At 43.7% G+C, this 23,923-nt stretch overlaps 2 protein-coding genes across 3 annotated transcripts in view; both read right to left on the reverse strand.

Annotated features, from left to right (window-relative positions):
• The window catches only part of LOC111951670 (cadherin-23-like), a 67,835-nt gene extending 67,446 nt beyond the window's left edge, over positions 1 to 389 (reverse strand). For both annotated transcript variants that reach the window (XM_070434849.1, XM_070434848.1), the window contains exon 1: positions 274 to 389. In XM_070434849.1, the coding sequence (XP_070290950.1) occupies positions 274 to 295 (22 nt within the window). In that variant the 5' untranslated portion in view covers positions 296 to 389. The remainder of the gene's footprint in view (positions 1 to 273) is intronic.
• Positions 390 to 644: 255 nt separating this feature from the next.
• The window catches only part of LOC111951656 (cadherin-23-like), an 89,995-nt gene continuing 66,716 nt past the window's right edge, over positions 645 to 23,923 (reverse strand). Inside the window, exons 6-12 of the mRNA XM_070434814.1 lie at positions 12,058 to 12,191; positions 11,630 to 11,839; positions 11,196 to 11,303; positions 5,211 to 5,313; positions 4,794 to 4,919; positions 4,399 to 4,602; positions 645 to 1,108 (exon numbers count right to left, since the gene is read on the reverse strand). Of these exons, the coding sequence (XP_070290915.1) occupies positions 645 to 1,108; positions 4,399 to 4,602; positions 4,794 to 4,919; positions 5,211 to 5,313; positions 11,196 to 11,303; positions 11,630 to 11,839; positions 12,058 to 12,191 (1,349 nt within the window). The remainder of the gene's footprint in view (positions 1,109 to 4,398; positions 4,603 to 4,793; positions 4,920 to 5,210; positions 5,314 to 11,195; positions 11,304 to 11,629; positions 11,840 to 12,057; positions 12,192 to 23,923) is intronic.

Raw genomic sequence — 23,923 nt, forward strand, 5'->3', positions numbered from 1 at the left:
ATGTTAACATTGGCTGTTAATTACATAATTGTTTTCACATGGTTGAGGTCACGAGACCAAAAAAGTTTGGGAAGCATTGCTTTCAACCTATTTTGAGTGTATTGTAGTGATTGTGGTTTGTGTGTACGCTTGTTTTTAGCATGAGCTGCACTAAGTAATTTCCMATCAACTTCTGTTGGTTTAACAAAGTGCTGAATCTTGAGGGACATAAAGGGCCACAAAACGGTGATAAAATAACAAACAAAAGTAGGGTGATTTTAGATGAAGCCTCACCATTAGGTACGCTGACTGACATGTCGATGACATCACTGGCGTTGTCATGCACCGACACAAGGATCTCAAATGTGGCCACCAGCTCTCTGTTGAGTGGGTTATGCACAAACACAGCACCTGTGGGAACACACACASATATACACACATACCGGTAACATATACACACAATTAACACACACAAATAGGCTCACACACATGCACATACACACGCACAGGCAGACACACAGACACACACAGATGCACGCCCACACACACGCACATACACACACTTACTTATACTGCATACACATATTTACACAACATCCACAGAATCTGACAGGCAACTAGGTAAAGATACAATACTAAACATTATCTACTGTGTTTGTTGACTACTAACCCGTGTGGAAATCGATGCCGAACGACTCTTGCAGGCCATCTACAGGGTTATTCCCATCATCCTTGGCCTCCACAGAGATTATGTAATATTCCAGCCGGGGTCGTAGGTCATGATCCTCGGCGGCGAGCGTAGCCACCACCACGCCTGGCGGCGTAGACTCGTTTACGTTGATAGTTGTCACGGGTTCAATGAAACGCGGCCGCGAGTCGTTGACATCATCCAGGATGACTGACAGGGTGACAGTSCCCGACAACGAGGGCGTGCCGCGGTCTGTAGCCAAGATGACCAGGCGGTAGGAGCCGCGCTCCTCYCGGTCGAGGATGGCGTTGCCCACCAGAACGGCGCCGGACAGGGAGTCGACTATGAAGCGGTCCTGGGCGCCACTTTCCAGCCGGTAGAGCAGCCAGGCGTTAGAGCCCGAATCAGCGTCACTGGCAGACAGCTGGGTCACCACCACACCTAAAACAGAGAGAGAGGAAAGAGGACACAGGGGTAAGGATAGAACACAAGGGGCATGTTTCCCAGACATAGATTAAGCCTAGTCCTGGACAAAAAATAATGTTTAATGGAGAAACTCCATTGAAATAGAGTTTCTCAAATATTTTTGTCCAGGACTAGGCTTAGGGGCAATTTGCCATTCAAACAATAAAAAAGCTGTCACTCCGCCACTMTTTTGGTACACAGCTGAGGGATGGGGCTGGAGAAATGCAACCATTCTTAAATTAATAGACAGAGCTATGGATGCAAAGTCTGACCATCCGTGATATAACAATTATAGTGTGTATACAATTAATGTAATGTACAATTGTTTACAATTACATTGTTTCCAAACAATCAAGTAAAACAAGCTTAGATTTGGGGTTCTATACATCTATTTTGATGTATAGGAAAGTATACTAGTTTCATTTGAGGACCAGGATGACATCTATTTTGTGAAGTGCACCAGTCCCTCCTGCAGCAAAGCACCCCCAGAACATGATGCTGCCACCCCCGTACTTCACGATTGGGATGGTGTTCTTTGACTTGCAAGTCTCCCCCTTTTTCCTCCAAACATAACGATGGTCATCATGGCCAATCTGTTCTATTTTTGTTTCATCAGACCAGAGGACCTTTCTCCAAAAAGTACAATCTTTGTCCCCATATGCAGTTGCAAACCGTAGTCTGGCTTTTTTATGGCGGTTTTGGAGCAGTGGCTTCTTCCTTGCTGAGCGGCCTTTCAGATTATGTCGATATAGGACTCGTTTTACTGTGGATATAGATATTTTATACCCGTTTCCTCCAGCATCTTCACAAGGTCCTTTGCTGTTGTTCTGGGATTGATTTGCACTTTTCGCACCAAATACGTCATCTCTAGGAGACAGAATGCGTCTTCTTCCTGAGCGGTATGACGGCTGCATGGTGTTTATACTTGGTGACTATTGTTTGTACAGATGAACGTGGTACCTTCAGGTGTTTGAAAATTTCTCCCAAGGAGGTCTTTTCCTGAGGTCTTGGCTGATTTCTTATGATTTCCCATTGATGTCAAGTAGAGGCACTGAGTTTGAAGGTAGACCTTGAAATACATCCACAGGTACAACTCCAATTGACTCAAATGATGTCAATTAGCCTATCAGAAGCTGCTAAAGCCATGACATAATGTTCTGGAATTTTCAAAGCTGTTTAAAACTTCTTTGGGATAGGGGGGCGCTGTTTTCACTTTGTAAAAAATCGTTCCCAAATTAAACTGCCTCGTACTCAATTCTTGCTCGTACAATATGCATATTATTATTACTATTGGATAGAAAACACTCTCAAGTTTCTAAAACCGTTTGAATATATCTGTGAGTAAACAGAACTCATTTTACAGCAAACTTCCTGTCAGGAAGTGAAAAATCTGAAATCGAGGCTCTGTTCCAGGGCCTTCCTATTCATTTGCTTGAAATCTATGGATATACATGCACTTCATACGCCTTCCACTAGATGTCAAGAGGCAGTGAGAGGTGGAATGGGGTGTCTAGCTTGATCTGAGGCCGAACAAGAGCTCTTGGAATGACGTGACCACTTTTTCCTTTGTTCAGCAAGGCGCGGGAAGGAACCCTGGATTGCGTTCTGAAAAGCTTTTGTTATAGACGGCTAATACTCCGGCTTTGATTTTATTTGATAAATGTGATACTATCATCGTAAAGTATGTTTTTTCAATATAGTTTTATCAGATTATTGAAAGTTTATCGGGAGTTTTGGCTTTTTCCGTTCTCTGCGTTTGGTGATGATGGACAGCTTCGTCCCACTTGGCTAGCTTTGGATGCTAATTCGACAGGAGAAAAGGACATCTAAAACCAAACAACGATTGTTCTGGACAAAGGACCCTTTATACAAGATTCTGATGGAAGCTCAGCAAAGTAGGGACCATTTATGATGTTATTTCGTATTTCTGTGGAAATGTTTAGTACTATTTCTGCCCTCATTGCAGCGCTGTCTCGCTATAACGTAAGCTGTATGTCGTACTAAAGTTATTTTTAGAATTCTAACACGGCGATTGCATTAAGAACTAGTGTACTTTCATTTGCTGTACAACATGTATTTTTTCGTAAAGTTTATGATGAGTTATTTGGTCAGATTAGGTGAGTGTCAGAAATATATCCGGAGATTCTGGGAAAAAGTGCTACGTTTTCACAATGTATAACCACGGATTTCAGCTCTAAATATGCACATTTTCAAACAAACCATATATGTATTGTGTAATATGATGTTTATAGACTGTCATCTGATGAAGATTGTGAAGGTTAGTGAATAAATGTATATCTTTTGCTGGTTTTTACGCTATCGCTACCTTTGCGTGAATGAATGCGGTTGTGTGGTTGGCTATTGTAGTAAGCTAATATAATGCTATATTGTGTTTTCGCTGTAAAACACTTAAAAAATCTGAAATATTGGCTGGATTCACAAGATGTTTGTCTTTCATTTGCTGTACACCATGTATTTTTCATAAATGTTTTATGATGAGTATTATGGTATTTCACGTTGGTCTCTGTAATTGTTCAGCTGCTCGGGCATTTGTGATTGTAGCTGCAATGTAAAACTATGATTTATACCTGAAATATGCACATTTTTCGAACAAAACATAGATTTATTGTATAACATGTTATAAGACTGTCATCTGATGAAGTTGTTTCTTGGTTAGTGACTAATTCTATCTCTATTTGGTCGGTTTTGTGCAAGCTACCTGTGCTGTGAAAGAATGTCTGTGCTTTTTTGTATTTGGTGGTGAGCTAACATAAATATACGTGGTGTTTTCGCTGTAAAAACATTTTAAAAAAACGGACATGTTGGCTGGATCCACAGAAGATGTTTATCTTTCATTTGCTGTATTGGAAAAAAATATTTTTTGAATTTCGTGCGCTGCCTTTTCAGTGGAATGTGGGGGGGGTTCCGCTAGCGGAACCCAGGGGCTAGACAGGTTAAAGGCACAGTCAACTTAGTGTATGTAAACTTCTGACCCACTGGAATTGTGATACAGTAAATTATAAGTGAAATAATCTGTCTGTAAACTATTTTCGGAAAAATYACTTGTGTCATGCACAAAGTAGATGTCCTAACCGACTTGCCAAAACTATAGTTTGTTAACGATAAAATTGTCGAGTGGTTGAAAAACGAGTTTTAATAACTCCAACCTAAGTGTATGTAAACTTCCGACTTCAACTGTATACACGCATGCATGCATGAATTGAGTCACGCAGACATAAGACACAGACACACCAACACACACGTACCAGTGGGGCTGTTCTCAGGAAGGTGCACAGTGAGGCTGGGGGGTTTGAAGACAGGAGGGTTGTCGTTCTGGTCCAGGATTGTCACAGTGAGGGGTACACTGCTGTTGAGCCCCCACACATCCTCCCCCACCAGGAACAGCTCCACCCGAGGCTCCACAAACATCTCGCGGTCCAACAGCGCCGCCTGTCGCACACGCACCACACCTGCAAGGGGGAACAAGGGAGAGCTACAGGCAGTGGCTTCATTGGTGATGACTTCAAAGGTGTTCTAATTAATTGCATGTGTGTATTGTTGTGAGTGAGAGTGTGTGTGTGTGTGTATGTGTTTGAGTGTGCATCTATTAGAGGTGTGTGATTGAGTGGTCAATATGTTTGTCTGTGTGTGTGTGTGTGACCTGTATCAGAGTCCACAGTGAAGAGGTCCTGTCTTGTTCCCAGCAGATGGTACCTGACCACAGCGTTGGGCCCAATGTCTTTGTCCTCAGCCAACACTGGTCCGTTCAACACTAAAACAGCACTGTCTAAGAGAGGGAGAGATGGAGAAAGGAAGATGTGCGTGATGGCAGAAGGGGAGAGGGCAGTTAAATACAAGAGTTGAAGAGGGAAAAGCAAGAAAGATTGATGAAAGAGGGAAAGATTGAGATTGGGGAGAGAGTGGGAAGAGAGAGAAAAATGAGTGATGGAAACAGAGGAAAGCAGAGATAGGTAGTGGGTGCCAAGGTAGGGACAGAGGTAGCAGAGGAATTATACATTATCAATTGAAACAAACAGACACACAGACAGACATAAAAACACACCAGTGAGGCTGTTACCTGTGGGGGAGTTCTCAGTGATCTCAGCCCGGTAGCTGGTCTGTGTGAATATGGGCCTGTTGTCATTCTCATCCAAAACTGTGATCACCAGCAGTTCTGAGTCCTGGAGAGAGGAATGGATGGAGGGAGAGGGTGACAGATTGGGGAGGGAGGGATGGGTGGATGGGGAAGGGAAGGAGAGAAGGGCAAAGAAGAAGGTGAGAAATGTTCTCAATAAAAAAGCAAATAGCTGTAATTTCATACATATGGAAAAAATCCATACTTGAAAATACAGAGGATCAACAACATTGTATTCACTCCACATTGCTTGCAACAAGAATGTTTAGTAATACTGTCACGWCTTCCGCCGAAGTCGGTTCCTCTCCTTGTTCGGGCGGCGTTCGGCGGTCGGCGTCGCCGGTCTTCTAGCCATCATCGATCCACTTTTCATTTTCCATTTGTTTTGTCTTGTCTTCCCACACACCTGGTTTCAATTCCCTCATTACATGTTGTATATTTAACCCTCTGTTCCCCCCCATGTCCTTGTCCGGAATTGTTTATTGTAAGTGCATGTGCACGTTTATCTGGTGTGCGACGGGTTTTGTACCCATTGATTGTTTGTTCTGATTCCGGTGGTTTTTATTATTAAACTGCTCCGTTGTAAACACGGTTTTTGCTCTCCTGCGCCTGACTTCTCTGCCGCCAGTACGCACCCCTTACAAATACTGCTGGACAACACAGCAAAGAAATTCACTTATTGMCCTAATCTAAAAACTACAGGTTTGAGTCAAATCCAATACAACACAACACAGAGTGAAACCCGCTGTATTTTCAAGTATTGTCAAATCCAATCAAATCAAATTGTATTTGTCACATACACATGGTTAGTGGATGTTAATGCGAGTGTAGCGAAATGCTTGTGCTTTTAGTTCCGACCAAGAAGTAATATCTAACAAGTAATCTAACCTAACAATTTCACAACAACTACCTTATAAACACAAGTGTAAAGGAATTAATAAGAATATGTACATAAAAATATATGATGAGTGATGGCCGAACGGCATAAGCAAAATGCAGTAGGTATAGAGTACAGTATATACATATGAGATGAGTAATGTAGGGTATGTAAACATTATATAAAGTGGCATTGTTTAAAGRGGCTAGTGATACATTTATTACATACATTTTTCCATTATTGAAGTGGCTAGAGTTGAGTCAGTATGTTGGCAGCAGCCACTCAATGTTAGTGATGGCTGTTTAACAGTCTGATGGCCTCGGTCCCCGCTTTGATGCACCTGTACTGACCTCGCCTTCTGGAGGATAGCGGGGTGAACAGGCAGTGGCTCGGGTGGTTGTTGTCCTTGATGATCTTTTTGGCCTTCCTGTGACATCGGGTGGTGTAGGTATCTTGGAGGGAAGGTAGTTTGCCCCCCGGTGATGCGTTCTTCAGACCTCACTACCCTCTGGAGAGCCTTACGGTTGTGGGCGGAGCAGTTGCRGTACCAGGCGGTGATACAGCCCGACAGGATGCTCTCGATTGTGCATCTGTAAAGTGTTTTTGGTGACGAGCCAAATTTCTTCAGCCTCCTGAGGTTGAAGAGGCGCTGACGCTGTCTGTGTGGGTGGACCATTTCAGTTTGTCCGTGATGTGTACGCCAGGGAGAACTTAAAACTTTCCACCCTCTCCAATACTGTCCCGTCGATGTGGATAGGGGGCTGCTCCCTCTGCTGTTTCCTGAAGTCCACGATCATCTCCTTTGTTTTGTTGACGTTGAGTGTGAGGTTATTTTCCTGACACAACACTCCAAGGGCCCTCACCTTCTCCCTGTATGCTGTCTCGTCATTGTTGGTAATCAAGCCTACCACTACAGTGTCGTCTGCAAACTTGATGATTGAGTTGGAGGCGTGCATGGCCACGCAGTCATGGMTGAACAAGGAGTACAGGAGAGGGCTGAGAACGCACCCTTGTGGGGCCCCAGTGTTGAGTATCAGTGGGGTGGAGATGTTGTTACCTACCCTCACCACCTGGGGGCGGCCCGTCAGGAAGTCCAGGACCCAGTTGCACAAGGCGGGGTCGAGACCCAGGGTCTCGAGCTTAATGACGAGTTTGGAGGGTACTATGGAGCTGTAGTCGATGAACAGCATTCTTACATAGGTATTCCTCTTGTCCAGATGGGTTAGGGCAGTGTGCAGTGTGATTGCGATCGCGTCGTCTGTGGACCTATTGGGGCGGTAAGCAAATTGGAGTGGGTCTAGGCTGTCAGGTAGGGTGGAGGTGATATGGTCCTTGACTAGTCTCTCAAAGCACTTCATGATGACGAAAGTGAGTGCAACGGGGCGGTAGTCATTTAGCTCAGTTACCTTAGCTTTCTTGGGAACAGGAACAATGGTGACCCTCTTGAAGCATGTGGGAACAGCAGACTGGGATAAGGATTGATTGAATGTATCCGTAAACACACCAGCCAGCTGGCCTGCGCATGCTCTGAGGTTGCGGCTGGTGATGCCGTCTGGGCCTCCAGCCTTGTGAGGGTTAACACGTTTAAATGTTTTACTCACGTTGGCTGCAGTGGAGAGCCCGCAGGTTTTGGTAGCGGGCCATGTCAGTGGCACTGTATTGTCCTCAAAGCGAGCAAAGAAGTTGTTTAGTTTGTTTGGGAGAAAGACATCGTGGTCCGTGATGGGGCTGGTTTTTCTTTTGTAATCCGTGATTGACTGTAGACCCTGCCACATACCACTCGTGTCTGAGCCATTGAATTGTGACTCTACTTTGTCTCTATACTGACGCTTAGCTTGTTTGATTGCCTTGTGGAGGGAATAGCTACACTGTTTGTATTCAGTCATGTTTCCGGTCACCTTGCCATGATTAAAAGCAGTGGTTCGCGCTTTCAGTTTTGCGCGAATGCTGCCATCAATCCACGGTTTCTGGTTAGGGAATGTTTTAATAGACTCTGTGGGTACAACATCACCGATGCASTTGCTAAGAAACTTGCTCACCGAATCAGAGTATTCATCAATGGTGATGTTCAACGCAATGCGGAACATATCCCAGTCCACGTGATCGAAAAATTCTTGAAGCGTGGAATCCGATTGGTCGGACCAGCGTTGAACAGACCTGAGTGCGGGTGCTTTCTGTTTTAGTTTCTGTCTATAGGCTGGGAGCAACAAAATGGAGTCGTGGTTAGCGTTTCTGAAAGGAGGGCGGGGGAGGGCCTTATATGCATCGCGGAAGTTAGAATAACAATGATCCAGGGTTTTGCRAGCCCGGGTCGCGCAACTGATATGCTGATAAAATTTAGGGAGCCTAGTTTTCAGATTAGTTTCGTTAAAATCCCCAGCTACAATAAATGCWGCCTCAGGATATGTGGTTTCCAGTTTACATAGAGTCAAATTAATTTCGTTCAGGGCCGTCGATGTGTCTGCTWGGGGGGGAATATATGTGATTATGATCGAAGAGAATTCACTTGGTAGATAATGCGGTCGGCATTTGATTGTGAGGAATTCTAAGTCAGGTGAACAAAAGGACTTGAGTTGCTGTATGTTGTTATTATCACACCAACTCTCGTTAATCATAAGGCATACACCCCCGCACTTCTTCTTACCAGAGAGATGCTTGTTTCTGTCGGCGTGATGCGTGAAGAAACCKGGTGGCTGTACCGACTCCGATAGCGTGTCTCGAGTGAGCCATGTTTCCGCGAAACAAAGAACGTTACAGTCTCTGATGTCTCTCTGGAAGGCAACCCTTGCTCAGATTTCATCTACCTTGTTGTCAAGAGACTGGACATTGGCGAGTGGTATGCTCGGGAGTGGTGCGCGATGTGCCCGTCTACGGAGCCTGACCAGAAGGCCGCTCCGTCTGCCCCTTCTGCAGCGCTGTTGTTTTGGTTCGCCGGCTGGGATCCGATCCATTGTCCTGGCTGGTGGGCCAAACAGAGGATCTGCTTCGGGACAGTCGTATTCCTGGTCGTAATGTTGGTGAGTTGACGTTMCTCTTATATCCAATAGTTCCTCCKGGCTGTATGTAATAAAACCTAAGATTTCCTGGGGTAACAATGTAAGAAATAACACATAAAAAACAAAATACTGCATAGTTTCCTAGGAACGCGAAGCGAGGCGGCCATATCTGTCGGCGCCGGAAGACACCAGGTGGCAGCATCAAGTTATGGGTATGCTTATCAACAGCAGGGACTGGGGAGTTTGTTAGGATCAAATTAAATATGAAAGGACCAAAGCAGAGGTAAATAATTATAGGAAAACCCTGGGATGGAGATACATTTTTCAGCGGGACATTTACAAAAATGTCAATGCCAAAGACGCACCAAAATGGCTTTTCAATATGTATTGAGTGGTTCCTGAGTGGTCCAGTCTCAGTCCTGACTTASAGTGCATCCGGGAAGTATTCAGACCTCTTCACTTTTTCCAAAATGTTTTACGTTACAGCCTTATTCTGAAATTGATGAGGTAATAAAAAAACATCAATCTACACACAATACCCGATAATGACAAAGCAAAAACAGTTTAGACATTTTTACAAATGTATACAAATAAGAAAATCGACATAAGTATTAAAACCATTCACTCAGTACTTTGTTGAAGCACCTTTGGCATGATTACAGCCTCAAGTCTTCTTGGGTATGATACTACAAGCGGCACACCTGTATTTGGGGAGTTTAGGGTCGTTGTCCTGTTGGAAGGTGAACCTTTGCCCCAGAGGTCCTGAGCACTCTGGAGCAGGTTTTCATCAAGGATCTCTCTGTAATTTGCTCTGTTCATCTTTCCCTCAATCCTGATTAGTCTCCCAGTCCCTGAAAATCATCCCCACAGCATGATGCTTGCACCACCATGCTTCACCGTAGGGATGATATTGGCCAGGTGATGAGCGGTGCCAGGCGAAAGAGTTCAATCTTGGTTTCATCAGACCAGAGAATCTTGTTTCTTTTGGKAAACTCCAAGATGGATGACAAGTGACATTTACTGAGGAGTGGCTTCCGTCTAGCCACTCTACCATAACGGCTGATTGGTGGAGTGCTGCAGAGATGGTTGTCCTTCTGGAAGGTTCTCCCATCTCCACAGAGCAACTATGGAGCTCTGTCAGAGTGACCATCGGGTTCWTGGTCACCTCCTGACACAGGCCCTTCTCTCCCGATTGCTCAGTTTGGCTGGGCAGCCAGCTTAAGGAAGAGTCTTGGTGGTTCCAAACCTCTTTCATTGATGGAGTGATGGAGGCCACTGTGTTCTTGGGGACCTTCAATGCTGCAGTTTTTGGTACCCTTCCCCAGATCTGTGCCTCGACACAATCCTGTCTCGGAGCTCTACGGACAATTATTTTGACCTCATGGCTTCTTTTTTGCTCTGACATGCACTGTCAGGTGTGGGACTTTATATAGACAGGTGTGTGCCTTTCCAAATCATGTCCAATCAATTGAATTTACCACAGGTGTAGAAACAAGTTGTAGAAACATCTCAAGGATGGTCAATGGAAGCAGGATGCACCTGATTTTTATTTTATTTTAATACATTTGCAAAAATACAAAAAAAAGTTTTTGCTTCGTCATTATGGGGTATTGTGTGTAGATTGATGAGGGGATAAAATAATTTAATTCATTTTAGCATAAGACTGTAACGTAACAAAAAGTGGATAAAGTGAAGAGGTCTGAATACTTTCCAAWTCCACTGTATATTTTGCCTGAAAATCTGAGACAGTGTTTGAATATAGCTGTCCATCAATGACTCCCAACCAAATTTTGTGAACTTGAGCACTTTTTACAAAAACAATGGATATATGTATGTTTCCATAAGAGTTGCAATTTGATAGAATCTTATTCAAAWMTATTCACAGCTGTAATGGCTGCCAAAGGTGCTTGCACCAAGTATTAACTCTGGGGTTAAAGACATAAAGACATGCAGCGTTTCGGTAGCTTACAGCTGAGGAAGCAGTGGCTTGACTTTGCCTGTAAATAGTGTATGGGCTGAGAGGGGGATATTATGTGTGTGTGTGTGTGGCAGTACCCGGCGAGCGATGCGGGGATTCTCAGGGTTGTCTTTAACGGTGATGGTCAGTCTGTACTCCCCCACCCTTTCTCTGTCCAGAGGCCTGTTCACCTGCACCACCCCTGTCTGAGAGAGAGAGAGAGAGAGAGAGAGAGAGAGTGAGAGAGAGAGATGATGATAGAAATGACTCATCAATTACGCCAGTATACCCTTCCATTTTCAATGCCTTTCTATGACTATCTATCTATTTCTCTGTCTACATTTTTCTACCTCTCCTCTATCTGTTCTACCCCTTTACTCCCTCTCCGTAACCCTTCTTCCTTTATCCACATTTTTCAATTTTCTCTTTCCCAACCTTCTAACCCTCTCTCTCTCCTTTTCTTCCCTCACACCGTCTGTCCCCGTCCCCGTCTTTCCCTCCCCCTCCATCCCCTCCTTTCCCTCCCTCTCACAGTGTCGTTGATGTAGAAGGCGCCGTCGCGGTTTCCAGCAGTGATGTTGTAGGTGAGTAGGGCGTTGCGTCCACTGTCTACATCCTGCGCCCGGACCCTGGCCACCAAGGTGTATACGGACGCCCCCTCGCTCACACTGGTGTTGTGGGGCAGGTTGATCAGCACGGGGTCGTTGTCATTGATGTCCAGAACATGGACGCCCACCACCACCTGGGAGATGGAGGAGACATAAGACAGGGTGGCACTTAGTCTCTGTGTGTGTGTGTGTGTGTGTGTGTGTGTGTGTGTGTGTGTGTGTGTGTGTGTGTGCGTGCGTGCGTGCGTGCGTGCGTGCGTGCGTGCATGGGCACATGTGTTGTGTTCATTGAAGTGTCTGAGCCTGTTAGCAGGAAGCACCACAAGATCAGTGCATGTCTGTGCGAACACACCATGCTGCTGCGTGGTGGTTTGCCCAGGTCTTTGGCCATGACAGTGATGTTGTAGAAGGGTGTGGTCTCTCTGTCCAGCTCCACATCTCTCCTCACACGCAGCTCTCCTTCCACTGGAGATATCACAAACTCATCTGAGAGTAAGAGAGAGAGAGAGAACGAGGGCATGATTAGTTGGTTACTAGCCGCATATACTGCACACACATACACACACACACGGACGGTAGCTCACCAGCATGCATGCACACACACACACACACAATAACCCATCCCCTCCTCCACAAAGATACACACACATACACCCACCGCAACTACGGCTGTGCCGGTCATTACATTTTCTCAACCGGTAACTGTCATGCAAATAAATAACCCAGTCAGTAACACCAGCAACCATCCAGGGCCTCGTTTCCCAGAGCCTTCATAGGGTTAAGATTGTCATTAGAACCATTTTACAATGTATCTTTAGTAGCTAAGCTGTTTCCCAGAACCTTCCTTAGTAATGTGCCTCTTGAAAACCTTTGCACATTTAAAGCAGCCAATAGTGCATCGTTAGATGTTTTGCATTTTATTCTCAGTAGATATCAGCTAAACATAGAATCAAGATGTCTAGGCTAGGTATCTGTCTGACTGTGACCGCTGATAACTTGAGAACGAAGTTGACTACAAATTCAAAGTTGCCAAAGTATTTGCAATTGTTACAAACAATTGAAAGAATAAACGATGCTTCAAATGAAACCCGAGATGACTGCATTAAAAGATAAATAGGCTACATTGGCCTATATACTTCAATCATATTGAAATCATATTGAGTTCTATTTTGCCACTAGTCTACTGTCAAATCTTTGGCTCAATATGTTTCATGATGCCCTAGCCATGTCTGAATCCTGGCTTAGCAAGGCCACCAAAAATCCTGACATTTCCATCCCTAACTATAACATTTTCTGACAAGATAGAACTGCTAAAGATGGGGAAATTGCAATCTACTGCAGAGATAGCCTGCAGAGTTCTGTCATACTATCCAGGTCTGTGCCCAAACAATGAGCTTCTACTTTTAAAAATCGTGGTGTTAACTAACCTCCAGACAAGCTTCAATAACATACACCTCTCCTTCCTTGGCCTCCAACTGCTCTTAAATGCAAGTAAAACTAAATGCATGCTCTTCAACCGATTGCTGCCCGCACCTGCCCACCCGTCCAGCATCACTACTCTGGAAGGTTCTGACTTAGAATATGTGAACAACTACAAATACCTAGGTGTCTGGTTAGATAGTAAACTCTCCTTCCAGAGTCACATTAAGCATCTCCAATTCAAAATTAAAGCTAGAATCGGCTTCCTATTTTGCAACAAAGTGTCCTTCACTCATGCTGCCAAACATAGCCTAGTAGAACTGACTATCCTACCGATCCTTGACTTTGACGATGTCATTTACAAAATAGCCTCCAACACTCTACTCAGCAAATTGGATGCAGTCTATCACAGTGCCATCCGTTTTGTCACCAAAGCCCCATATACTACCCACCACTGCGACCTGTACACTCTCGTTGGCTGGCCCTCGTTACATATTCGTCGCCAAACCCACTGGCTCCAGGTCATCTATAAGTGTTTTCTAGGTAAAGCCTGCCTTATCTCAGCTCACTGGTCACCATAGCAGAACCCACCCGTAGCACGCGCTCCAGCTGGTATATTTCACCGGTCACCCCCAAAGCCAATTCCTCCATTGGCCGCCTTTCCTTCCAGTTCCCTGCTGCCAATGACTGGAACGAATTGCAAAAATCACTGAAGCTGGAGACTCATATCTCCATCACTAACTTTAAGCATCAGCTGTCGGAGCAGCTCACAGATCATTGCACCTGTACATAGCCCAACTGTAAATAGCTCATCCAACTACCTCATCCCCATATTGTTATTTACTTTTTGCTCCTTTGCACAGTATCTCTACTTGCACATCTATCACTCCAGTGTTTAAATGCTAAATTGTAATTTCTTTGCCATTACGGCCTATTTATTTACTTACCTCCCTAATCTTACCTCAATTTCTGCCCTGCTTGAGCTGCCTCCGGTCAACTGTAAGTGCTGTTGTGAAGTGGAAACCTCTAGGAGCAACACAAAATGGTAGGCCACACAAGATCACAGAACATGACCGGCGAGTGCTGAAGCGTGTAGCCGGTAAATAATATTTGTCCTCGGTTGAAACACTACTGAGTTCCAAACTGCATCCGGAAGAAACGTCAGCACAATAACTGTTCGTGAGGAGCTTCATGAAATGGGTTTCCATGGCCGAGCAGCCACACACAAGCCTAAAATCACCATGTGCAATGCCAAGCGTCGGCTGGAGTTGTATAAAGCTCGCCGCCATTGGACTCTGGAGCAGTGGAAATGCGTTCTCTGAAGTGATAAATAAGGCTTCACTATCTGGCAGCGCGGTGGACAAATCTGTGTTTGGGGAATGCCAGGAGAACGCTACCTGCCCGAATGCATAGTGCCAACTATAAAGTTTGGTGGAGGAGGAATAATGGTCTGGGGTTGTTTTTCATGGTTCGGTGAAGGGAAATCTTAATGCTACAGCACACAATGACATTCTAGGCGACTCTGTGCTTCCAAATTTGGGGCAAGTAAAAACAAAATGCTTCTCTCTGACATCAATGATTTTCCAAACCTGTAGCGAGTTTCTAGCCCAAGGAGGGTCTTTCTCTATACATCATCGCGAATCTCACAGTGTTCTAAAATCACTGTTTTTAAAATGTTTTAACTTTTGATGATGTCATACGGTATAACTTTTTAACTTTAACTTCTCTTCAAACGTGCCGTTTTCACATATGTAGAAACCGGTATCGTGCTGGAGATAATGAAAAGGAGATTGAAAAGTGGTGGAGTTGACCGAGCAGATATTTCTACTATAAAATAACTTAATACTGTAATGAAACTGACTTTGTTGACAGTACTATTATTCATGTTTAATGTGGTTATGAATGTTATGATGAATGATACTGGAACATTCATGAAAGGGTTATGAATGATTTCATAAAGGTGTTGTCAATGCATATAGATGTACTGTATATCCACTTTGGTACACCCCCAAAACACATACCCACAAATACAGACTCAACCTGTATTACAAACACCAGCATGCACACACACTCACCGTAACACATGGGCACGTGACAAAATAACACACACACACACATAATCAGGCAATCATTTATTTAAAATAAAAGTATATTGTATAATGAAATATGTGTTTTTGTTGTTACCGTACCCAACCCTACGACACACCAAACACAGAACAGGCTTGGAGCAAAACAGGGTCAGCCTTGAACATGTAGCAGTTAAGGGGATAGCACCTGAAAAGTGATGTAGGTGTAATTTTGTCAACACCTGATCTGTTTCACCTGTCTTTGTGATTGTCTCCACCCCTCTCGGTGTCGCCCATCTTCCCCATTATCCGCTTTGTATTTATACCTGTGTTCTCTGTTAGTCTGTTGTCAGTTGGTCTTGTTTGTCAAGTCAACCAATGTTTTTGCTCAGCTCCTGCTTTTCCCAGTCTTTTTATCTTGCCCTCCTGGTTTTGACCCTTGCCTGTCCTGACTCTGAGCCAGCCTGCCTGACAACTCTGCCTGACCCTGAGCCTGCCTGCCGACCTGTACCTTTGCCCCACCTCTGGATTATTGACCTCTGCCTATCCTGAGTCTGCCTCTATAGAGTACCTTTGCCCCACCTCTAGTTTACTAACCCTGCCTGCTTGACCCGTCTATTGCCTGCCCTGTTGGATTATTAAACCATTGTTAATTCGACGTTGCCTGCATTTCTGTAGCTATGTGGCCGATGCAGGCACACATAATAAAGCCATGAATAGCGGTATCATTAATCTCACCATTTTGATTTCACCGTCGCTGTTTTTGCAACGAGAAAGCAACCAAAAACCAGTAATTTTTGTAATGGAAGGATTTGCATAGAAAGCCAATTGAAGCCAGCATTAGATGTTGTCGTCCTCATAATAACCGCACGTGTTTTTTTCCGCAACACCCTTCAATTGAAGTGACGGGAAACAAACGAAAGTCACCACATCTCTCACAAAAATGAAATCACAGATAAGTATATGGAGCAGAGAAATTTTGCTTTTGTATAATTACAAGGACTTCCTACTTGAATTTCTGAGCTCCAAATTCAAGTAGGCTACTTCAAGCCCTTGTATATTTTAAAATTGCAGGTGTAACATGGAAACAAGATGTATGTGTCATGTTATTTCATACCAGATCATATTGTGAAGAAGCCCACTAGGCTATGTAATTTGTCATTATATCCAGAATAATTAATAAGAATAGAGTTGGGGGTTGGGCAATAGTCTATCCTACACAATTGCGTAGAGTGGACTTGTTTTCCAATCTGAGGCACAAAAAAAACATATGAAACATGAACTCATTACCTTGATGTGTTCTCTGTTAAATCTAACGAGACCCGGCTGTAAATCAAGCAGACAACATCAATTGGCTAGAGATATTAGATCCAACATGGATCCAGGCTCAACTGTCTATACCAGAGTAACGAATGAGACACCAAATATTCTGGACATTCCTAGCAAACACCTTTTTTCCAGCACTTGGGCTGTTGTTGCATCGCATGTGCTATCACAACAGCTGTTTGTCACTTAACTGTCATTCAGAAAATGTCTTCCTGGATCAGATGAGATGTGTGAAAATATCACAGTATAATTTAACAGTTTAACATCAAATGCGCATCCAACAAGTATTATGCATAATTATGAAGAACCATTTTAATGACAGTATAGATTTAGTGTTAAGTATCAAGACTCTTTCGGTTTAAGCATTCAATTTTGCAATTCCAAAAATTATTTAGGATTTGTGTGCCATGTAACATAACACGACATGTTACAAAGTTACACTGCATCTCTGTGATGTCTAAAACTGTCCAACAGCTAGATCCAGGATTATTACGGGGTTCAAGTTCAATGTCTAATTTAACTGATTAACACTTAATATATGACATGAAGACAATTTACACTGCCGTAAATGCAAGGACAGAAAAGTTATGTTTTATGTCACACGATTTAGGACAAATCTGTCAAGACAACATCAATGAGAATGGGTTTAAATCAACTTGTGAATTTATTTACCGTGCTTACCGTGCTTCTACACCTGCATTGCTTGCTGTTTGGGGTTTTAGGCTGGGTTTCTGTACAGCACTTTGAGATATCAGCTGATGTACGAAGGGCTATATAAAATAACTTGATTTGATTTGATTTTTTAATATAAATATGTCCCCCCCTTATATCTTAATGTAATGACATGAAAATATTTTTGCAGATTATTATCAATGACTCATCAACAGCTATAACAAGTTGTCCAACATAGGAAATCCTCACTGGTACCCTAGTTATAGAAAGACCCATGTGTGCCATTCAGAGGTGAATGGGCAAGACAAATATTGAAGTGCCTTTGAATGGGGTATGGTAGGAGGTGCCAGGTACACCGTGTTGTGTCAAGAACTGCAACGCTGCTGGTTTTTCACACTCAACAGTTTCCCCGCGTGTATCAAGAAGGGTCCACCACCCAAAGGACATCCAGCCAACTTGACACAACTGTGGAAGCCTTGGAGTCAACACAACTGTGGAAAGCTTGACATCTTGTAGAGTCCATGCCCCAACAAATTGAAATGCTCTGAGGGCAAAAGTGGGTGCAGCTCAATATTAGAAAGGTGTTCCTAATGTTTTGAACACTCAGCGCACATGCATTATTGTGTCAAGAACAGCAGTAAACTAGCAAACAGGACTACTTTGAAGTGCAAAGTGTGGGAATAGGCTACAGGTGAAATCAGTAATTATATAGACATGGTGCATAGCAGCAAGATTGGATTGACGTCATCATTTATTGTATGAATAAACATACACAAAGCAATGTATGTCAAATTGTGTCATACAGTATGTCATTTTGAAATCACTATGTTAGAAGTGTGTGTCCCGTGTCCCTAACATTGCCAAAAGACAAAGAGCTGTGCATGGATCAGTGATTCACCAATCAGGCCTTAATGGGCTTGGCAACTGTAACAAGGGTGATGTGTAATGAAACTAGGGTCCGTATGCCATAGGTAGAATACTTTTCAAATTTTTGGGGAGATAATGTTTATTTGAGACCATTGAAGACATCTCTGGGACAAACCAGGAACTAGACAAAAAACCTCCGAGTACCAGATTTAACGTCCAAGAACGTCCGAAAAACGTCCTCGGGGAAGTCCCTTGGACCAAACAAAAACTAGAACAAACCTCCAGGGGACCATGCACAATGTCCTGATGACTTTAGTGACCATTTCATGACATCCCGGGTACATCCTAACAACTCAATATCGTTTGCAGGAACTATTGCAGATAACATGTTATTACTAGGGCCTACAGATTAATTTAGGTCAACTTTTATCAATATGTGTGTGTACATTTTAATGTGTGCTTATGAGTGTCTCTACGCATGAGCATTCCTGTATGATGTGCATGAGTTACTTTGTTTGGTTGTAATTAGGGCTGTCGCAGTCATGACATTTTGTTAGAACATTTGAAATCAAGTACTTTATCTCCAGGCCTCCACGCTACGTACAAGCCGCTGATGTGCACCATTGGAACATCTACATTTAACAAAATATAATAAATCAATAGAATATACACCATCACAATAAATCCATTACACATTTTAGTCAGGACTAAAGAAACATTATGACATAAAGAAAATGTTTTTCAGAAGAACAGAATATTAGTTGGCCTACTGTATGTTATATGGCAATGCTCCATGCCATAGGCTGTAGGCYTGTTCGTTTAGATGACAAATATGCCTATTTGTTGGGTTCTAGATTAAAATAGTTGCTATACTAGAAGTTAATGGTTACATGTATGAGAAATMTATAATGGTGGGGTCAATGGAGGTTGGATAAGTTACTAAGTAAGGGAAAAGAAAGTTACTAAGTCAGGGAAAAGGCAATCACATGGTTGCGGTCACTGATAAGGGTGACTGTGACTGATGATAAGGGTGAGGGTGACTGACGATAGCTGTGGATTAGTGAGGAAGGTGGACCGAGGTCAGGTCACATGAAGAGAGGAGGAACAGTTTATTTCCCACATCACTTATTAACTTCTTTGGGACAGGGGGTCAGTATTGAGTAGCTTGGATAAAAAGGTGCCCAGAGTAAACTGCCTGCTACTCAGTCATAAAAGCTAGAAAATGCATATAATTAGTAGATTTCGATAGAAAACACTCTGAAATTTCTAAAACTGTTTGAATGATGTCTGTGAGTATAACAGAACTCATATGGCAGGCAAAACCTGAGATAAAATCCAACCAGGAAGTGGGAAATCTGAGGTTTGTAGTTTTTCAACTCTTTGCCTATCAAAGATACAGTGGAAATGGGGTAATATTGCACTTCCTAAGGCTTCCACTAGATGTCAACCGTCTTTAGAACCCTGTTTGATGCTTCTACTGTGAAGGAGGGGGGAATGGGAGCTGAATGAGTCAGAGGTCTACCAGAGTGGCATGAGCTGGTCACGCACCTGAGAGGTGGCTTGCGTTCCATTGCAATTCTACAGACAAAGGAATTCTCCGGTTGGAACATTATTGAAGATTTATGATAAAAACATCCTAAAGATTGATTCTATACTTAGTTTGACATGTTTCTACGAACTGTAATATGACTTTTCGTCTGAATTTTCGCCTGGACCTGCGTTGTGAGTTTGGATTGTGTACTAAACGCGCGAACATTTATTGTGGAACTGTGATTCCTGGGAGTGCATTCTGATGAAGATCATCAAAGGTAAGTGAATATTTATAATGCTATTTCTGACTTTGTTGACTCCACAACATGGCGGACATCTGATTGGCTTGTTTGGGCTCTGAGCGCTGTACTCAGATTATTGCATGGTGTGCTTTTTCGGTAAAGCTTTTTTGAAATTTGACACAGAGGTTGCATTAAGGAGAAGTTTATCTAAAGTTCCATGCATAACACTTATATTTCATCAACTTTTATGATGAGTATTTCTGTAAATTGATGTGGCTATCTGCAAAATCACCTGATGTTTTGGAATCAAAACATTACTGCACGTAACGCGCCAATGTAAACTGAGATATAAAGTTTGGATATAAATATGCACATTATCGAACAAAACATACATATATTGTGTAACATGATGTCCTATGAGTGTCATCTGATGAAGATCATCAAAGATTAGTGATTCATTTTATCTATATTTCTGCTTTTTGTGACTCCTATCTTTGGCTGAAAAAATGGCTGTGTGTTTTTTTGACTTGGCTCTGACCTAACATAATCATGTTGTSCTTTTGCTGTAAAGCCTTTTTGAAATCGGACACGATGGGTAGATTAACAAGAAATGTATCTTTCATTTGCTGTWTTGGACTTGTTAATGTGTGAAAGTTACATATTTCCCAAAAATATTTTTGAATTTCCCGCGCTGCCTTCTCAGCGGAATGTTGTCGAGGGGTTCCGCTTGCGGAACGCCTGCGCTAGAATGGTTAAAAGACCCCTGGTGGAATGTCTGGTGGGGTAAGTGTGTGTGTCAGAGCTGTGTGTAAATTGACTATGGAAACAATTTGGGATTTTCAACACATTAATGTTTCTTATAAAAAMAAGAAMTGATGCAGTCGGTCTCTCCTCATCTCTTAGCCAAGAGGCATTTATATCAGCCCTCAAACTTATCTCATGCTGCTGGTGCTGTGGTGGGAAAATGGACTGTACAGAATGGTGGTGGAGGCTCTGATGAGAGATTTGTGTGTTTGGGAAAATTCCCCAGATTTGTCACACTCTGATCTGTTTCACCTGTCTTTGTGCTTGTCTACACCCCAACTTCCCCATTATCCCCTGTGTATTTGTACCTGTGTTCTCTATTTGTCTGTTGCCAGTTKATTTTGTTCGTGAAACCTAGCAGCGTTTGATCCCCTGCTCTTGACTGTTTCTTGCGCCTGTTTTCTAGTCCTTCCCAGTTTTTACCGTTCAGCCTGCCTGACGTTCTGTACCTTACCCCACCTTATTTGATTATTGACCCCTGCTTGCCCTGACCCTGAGACTACKTGCCGTTCTGGAACCTTTGCACCCTCTCTGGATTATTCATCCCTGTCTGCCTTTCACCTGTCATTTGTCTGCCCTTGTATTAGAAATAAACTTTTGTTTCTTCGACACTGTCTGCATCTGGGTCATAGCTGAAACGTGATAGTGCGAACTGGCCATGACTGACCCAGCAGACTTGGACCAGCTCCGCAACGTCCTCTCCTCCCAAGGAGCCACCTTTGGAAGGCACGAGGAGTTGCTTCGTGGTGTTATGGAAGGGTTCCAGACCTTGGTCGAATGTCACGACCGAGCATTGAAGACATTTCTGGAGCAATTCCGTGGGTTGTCTACTATGCAGCCTACCATGACGGTAACCTCCCAGCACCTTCAGTAACCCGGCTGTTAGCATGTGCCATCACCCCGGTTTCCCGAGAACCTGCGTTTCTCGCTCAGTGTTCACTCATCATCGAGCATCATCGAACCCTAACCCTAACCCTAACCCTAACCCTAACCCTCCTCCTTCCCCGCGGACCTATAAAGTACCTCATCACGCTGATGTCCGGGAGGGCTCTCGCCTGGGCTACGGCAGTATGGGAACAACAGTCGGCCATATGCTCCAGTCTGGAGGAGTTCGTGGCAAAGGTAAAGAAGGTTTTTGATGCTCCATTGTCTGGGAGAGAGGCTGCCCGGAAGTTACTCCAGCTTCGGCAAGGCTCCCACAGTGTGGCAGACTACGCAGTGGATTTCCGCAKGCTGGCAACTGAGCGTGCCTGGAACCCGGAAGCCCTGTTCGACATGTTCCTGCACAGAGTTTCGGAGGAAGTAAAAGACGAGCTTGCTGCCCGAGATCTGAACTACCAACGGATCTCGACTCGCTCATCGCCTTGACCATTCAGATCGATGGGCGACTACGTGAATAAAGGGAGGAGATTCTATTTCACTCGCCCGTCCAAGGATTCCATCTCGCCTCCGAGGTATCCCGGAAGTCCCCGACGGCTCCGTTGCTGAGAGAATCCGAGGCTACCTGAGTTCCCCTGAGAGTCCCCGAAGGCTGCCGAATCACCTCTTCCCGAGCCCATGCAACTAGGCAGAGTTAGGCTGTCTCCAGCTGAACGGCTATACAGGCTTCACACTAAGAGCGGCCTGTATTGCGGGACTACTGGTCATTTCGTCTCCACCTGTTCACTAAAAGACCAGGCTCACCGGTAGGAGCGAGTACTCTGGTGGGCCATAACGGCAAATTTTTCCTCTCCCCTTACTCGCATCTCTTTTTATGCCATGTTGCTGTGGGGGAACCAGTCGAAATCTCTCCGGGTCCTCATCGACTCTGGAGCCGATGAGAGCTTCATGGATGCTGGATTCCGAGCTGGATATCCCCACTCAGTCCCTCTCCATTCCCATAAACGTTAGAGCACTGGATGGGTGCCTATTAGCCGGGTCACCCACAATACCACCCCCATCAACCTACACTACATTTCAAAAGTTTGGGTTCACTTAGAAATGTCCTCTTTTTTGAAAGAAAATCCACTTTTTTTGTCCATTAAAATAACATCAGATTGATCAGACATACAGTGTAGACATTGTTAATGTTGTAAATGACTATTGTAGCTGGAAACAGGATGATTTTTTAATGGAATATCTGCATACAGAGACCCATTATCAGCAACCATCACTCCTGTGGGTTCGATTACAGGCTCAAAACGGCCAGAAACAAAGAACTTTCTTCTGAAACTCGGCAGTCTATTCTTGTTCTGAGAAATGAAGGCTATTCCATGTGAGAAATTGCCAAGAAACTGAAGATCTCGTACAATGCTGTGTACTACTCCCTTCACAGAACAGCGCAAACTGGCCCTAACCAGAAAGAAAGAGCAGTGGGAGGCCCCGGTGCACAACTGAGCAAGAGGACAAGCATTAGAGAGTCTAGTTTGAGAGTAGAGAGTCTAGTTTGAGAAACAGATGCAGTCCTCAAATGGCAGCTTCATTAAATAGTACCCGCAAAACACCAGTCTCAACGTTAACAGTGAAGAGGAAACTCCTGGATGCTGGCCTTCTAGGCCTTCTAGTTTCTCTGTCCATTGTCTGTGTTCTTTTGCCAATCTTAATATTTTATTTTTATTGGCCAGTCTGAGATATGGCTTTTTCTTTGCAACTCTGCCTAGAAGGCCAGCATCCCGGAGTCACCAGGGGTGGAATTGGGAGGGGGAGAGAAATTAAATCCCTGCAGGTAGCATGGTGCATGTCGTCACAGCATTCCAAATCAAAATCACCACACTGTTTATACCTTTTTGGTGAGCACATACAGTACACTTGTGAATCAACATTTTCAACAATTAACTTTGTGAAGAGAAAACAGACAGGAACAGACTGACCAATGCACAAGTTGACTTCATTGCTAGGATTTCCATGACAAAGTACAAGTATTGCATGAGGAGAGTCAAGGCGCAGCAGGCACAAGTCTGCTCATCAAACTATTAAGTATGTTTCTCATACATAGGGGTGTTTATAACACGTCTAGGCCTATTTATTTATGTGAAGAGTCAAGGAGCAGCTGGTACACTTCCACTTTTCAGGTTATTATCAGGTTTGCTCTTCAATAAGGGTGTTTATAAATGGCTATTTGTTTTATGCGCTGAATGTGGAGTGTATTTTAATTCGAAAAATTTAATTAGCAGATAAAACTACTTAATTGAGGTATTTTGTTTTAATTTGCGCTTAATACGGTAAGGTGGCGGCTCTCTCATTGACTGAATTATGCCTACGTGGCTCACTGGCAAAAATGTGTGAATACCAATGAGCTAGGCCTACTATATTT

The sequence above is a fragment of the Salvelinus sp. IW2-2015 genome, linkage group LG25, assembly GCF_002910315.2.
Source record: "Salvelinus sp. IW2-2015 linkage group LG25, ASM291031v2, whole genome shotgun sequence".
In the NCBI taxonomy this organism is placed as follows: Eukaryota; Metazoa; Chordata; class Actinopteri; order Salmoniformes; family Salmonidae; genus Salvelinus; species Salvelinus sp. IW2-2015.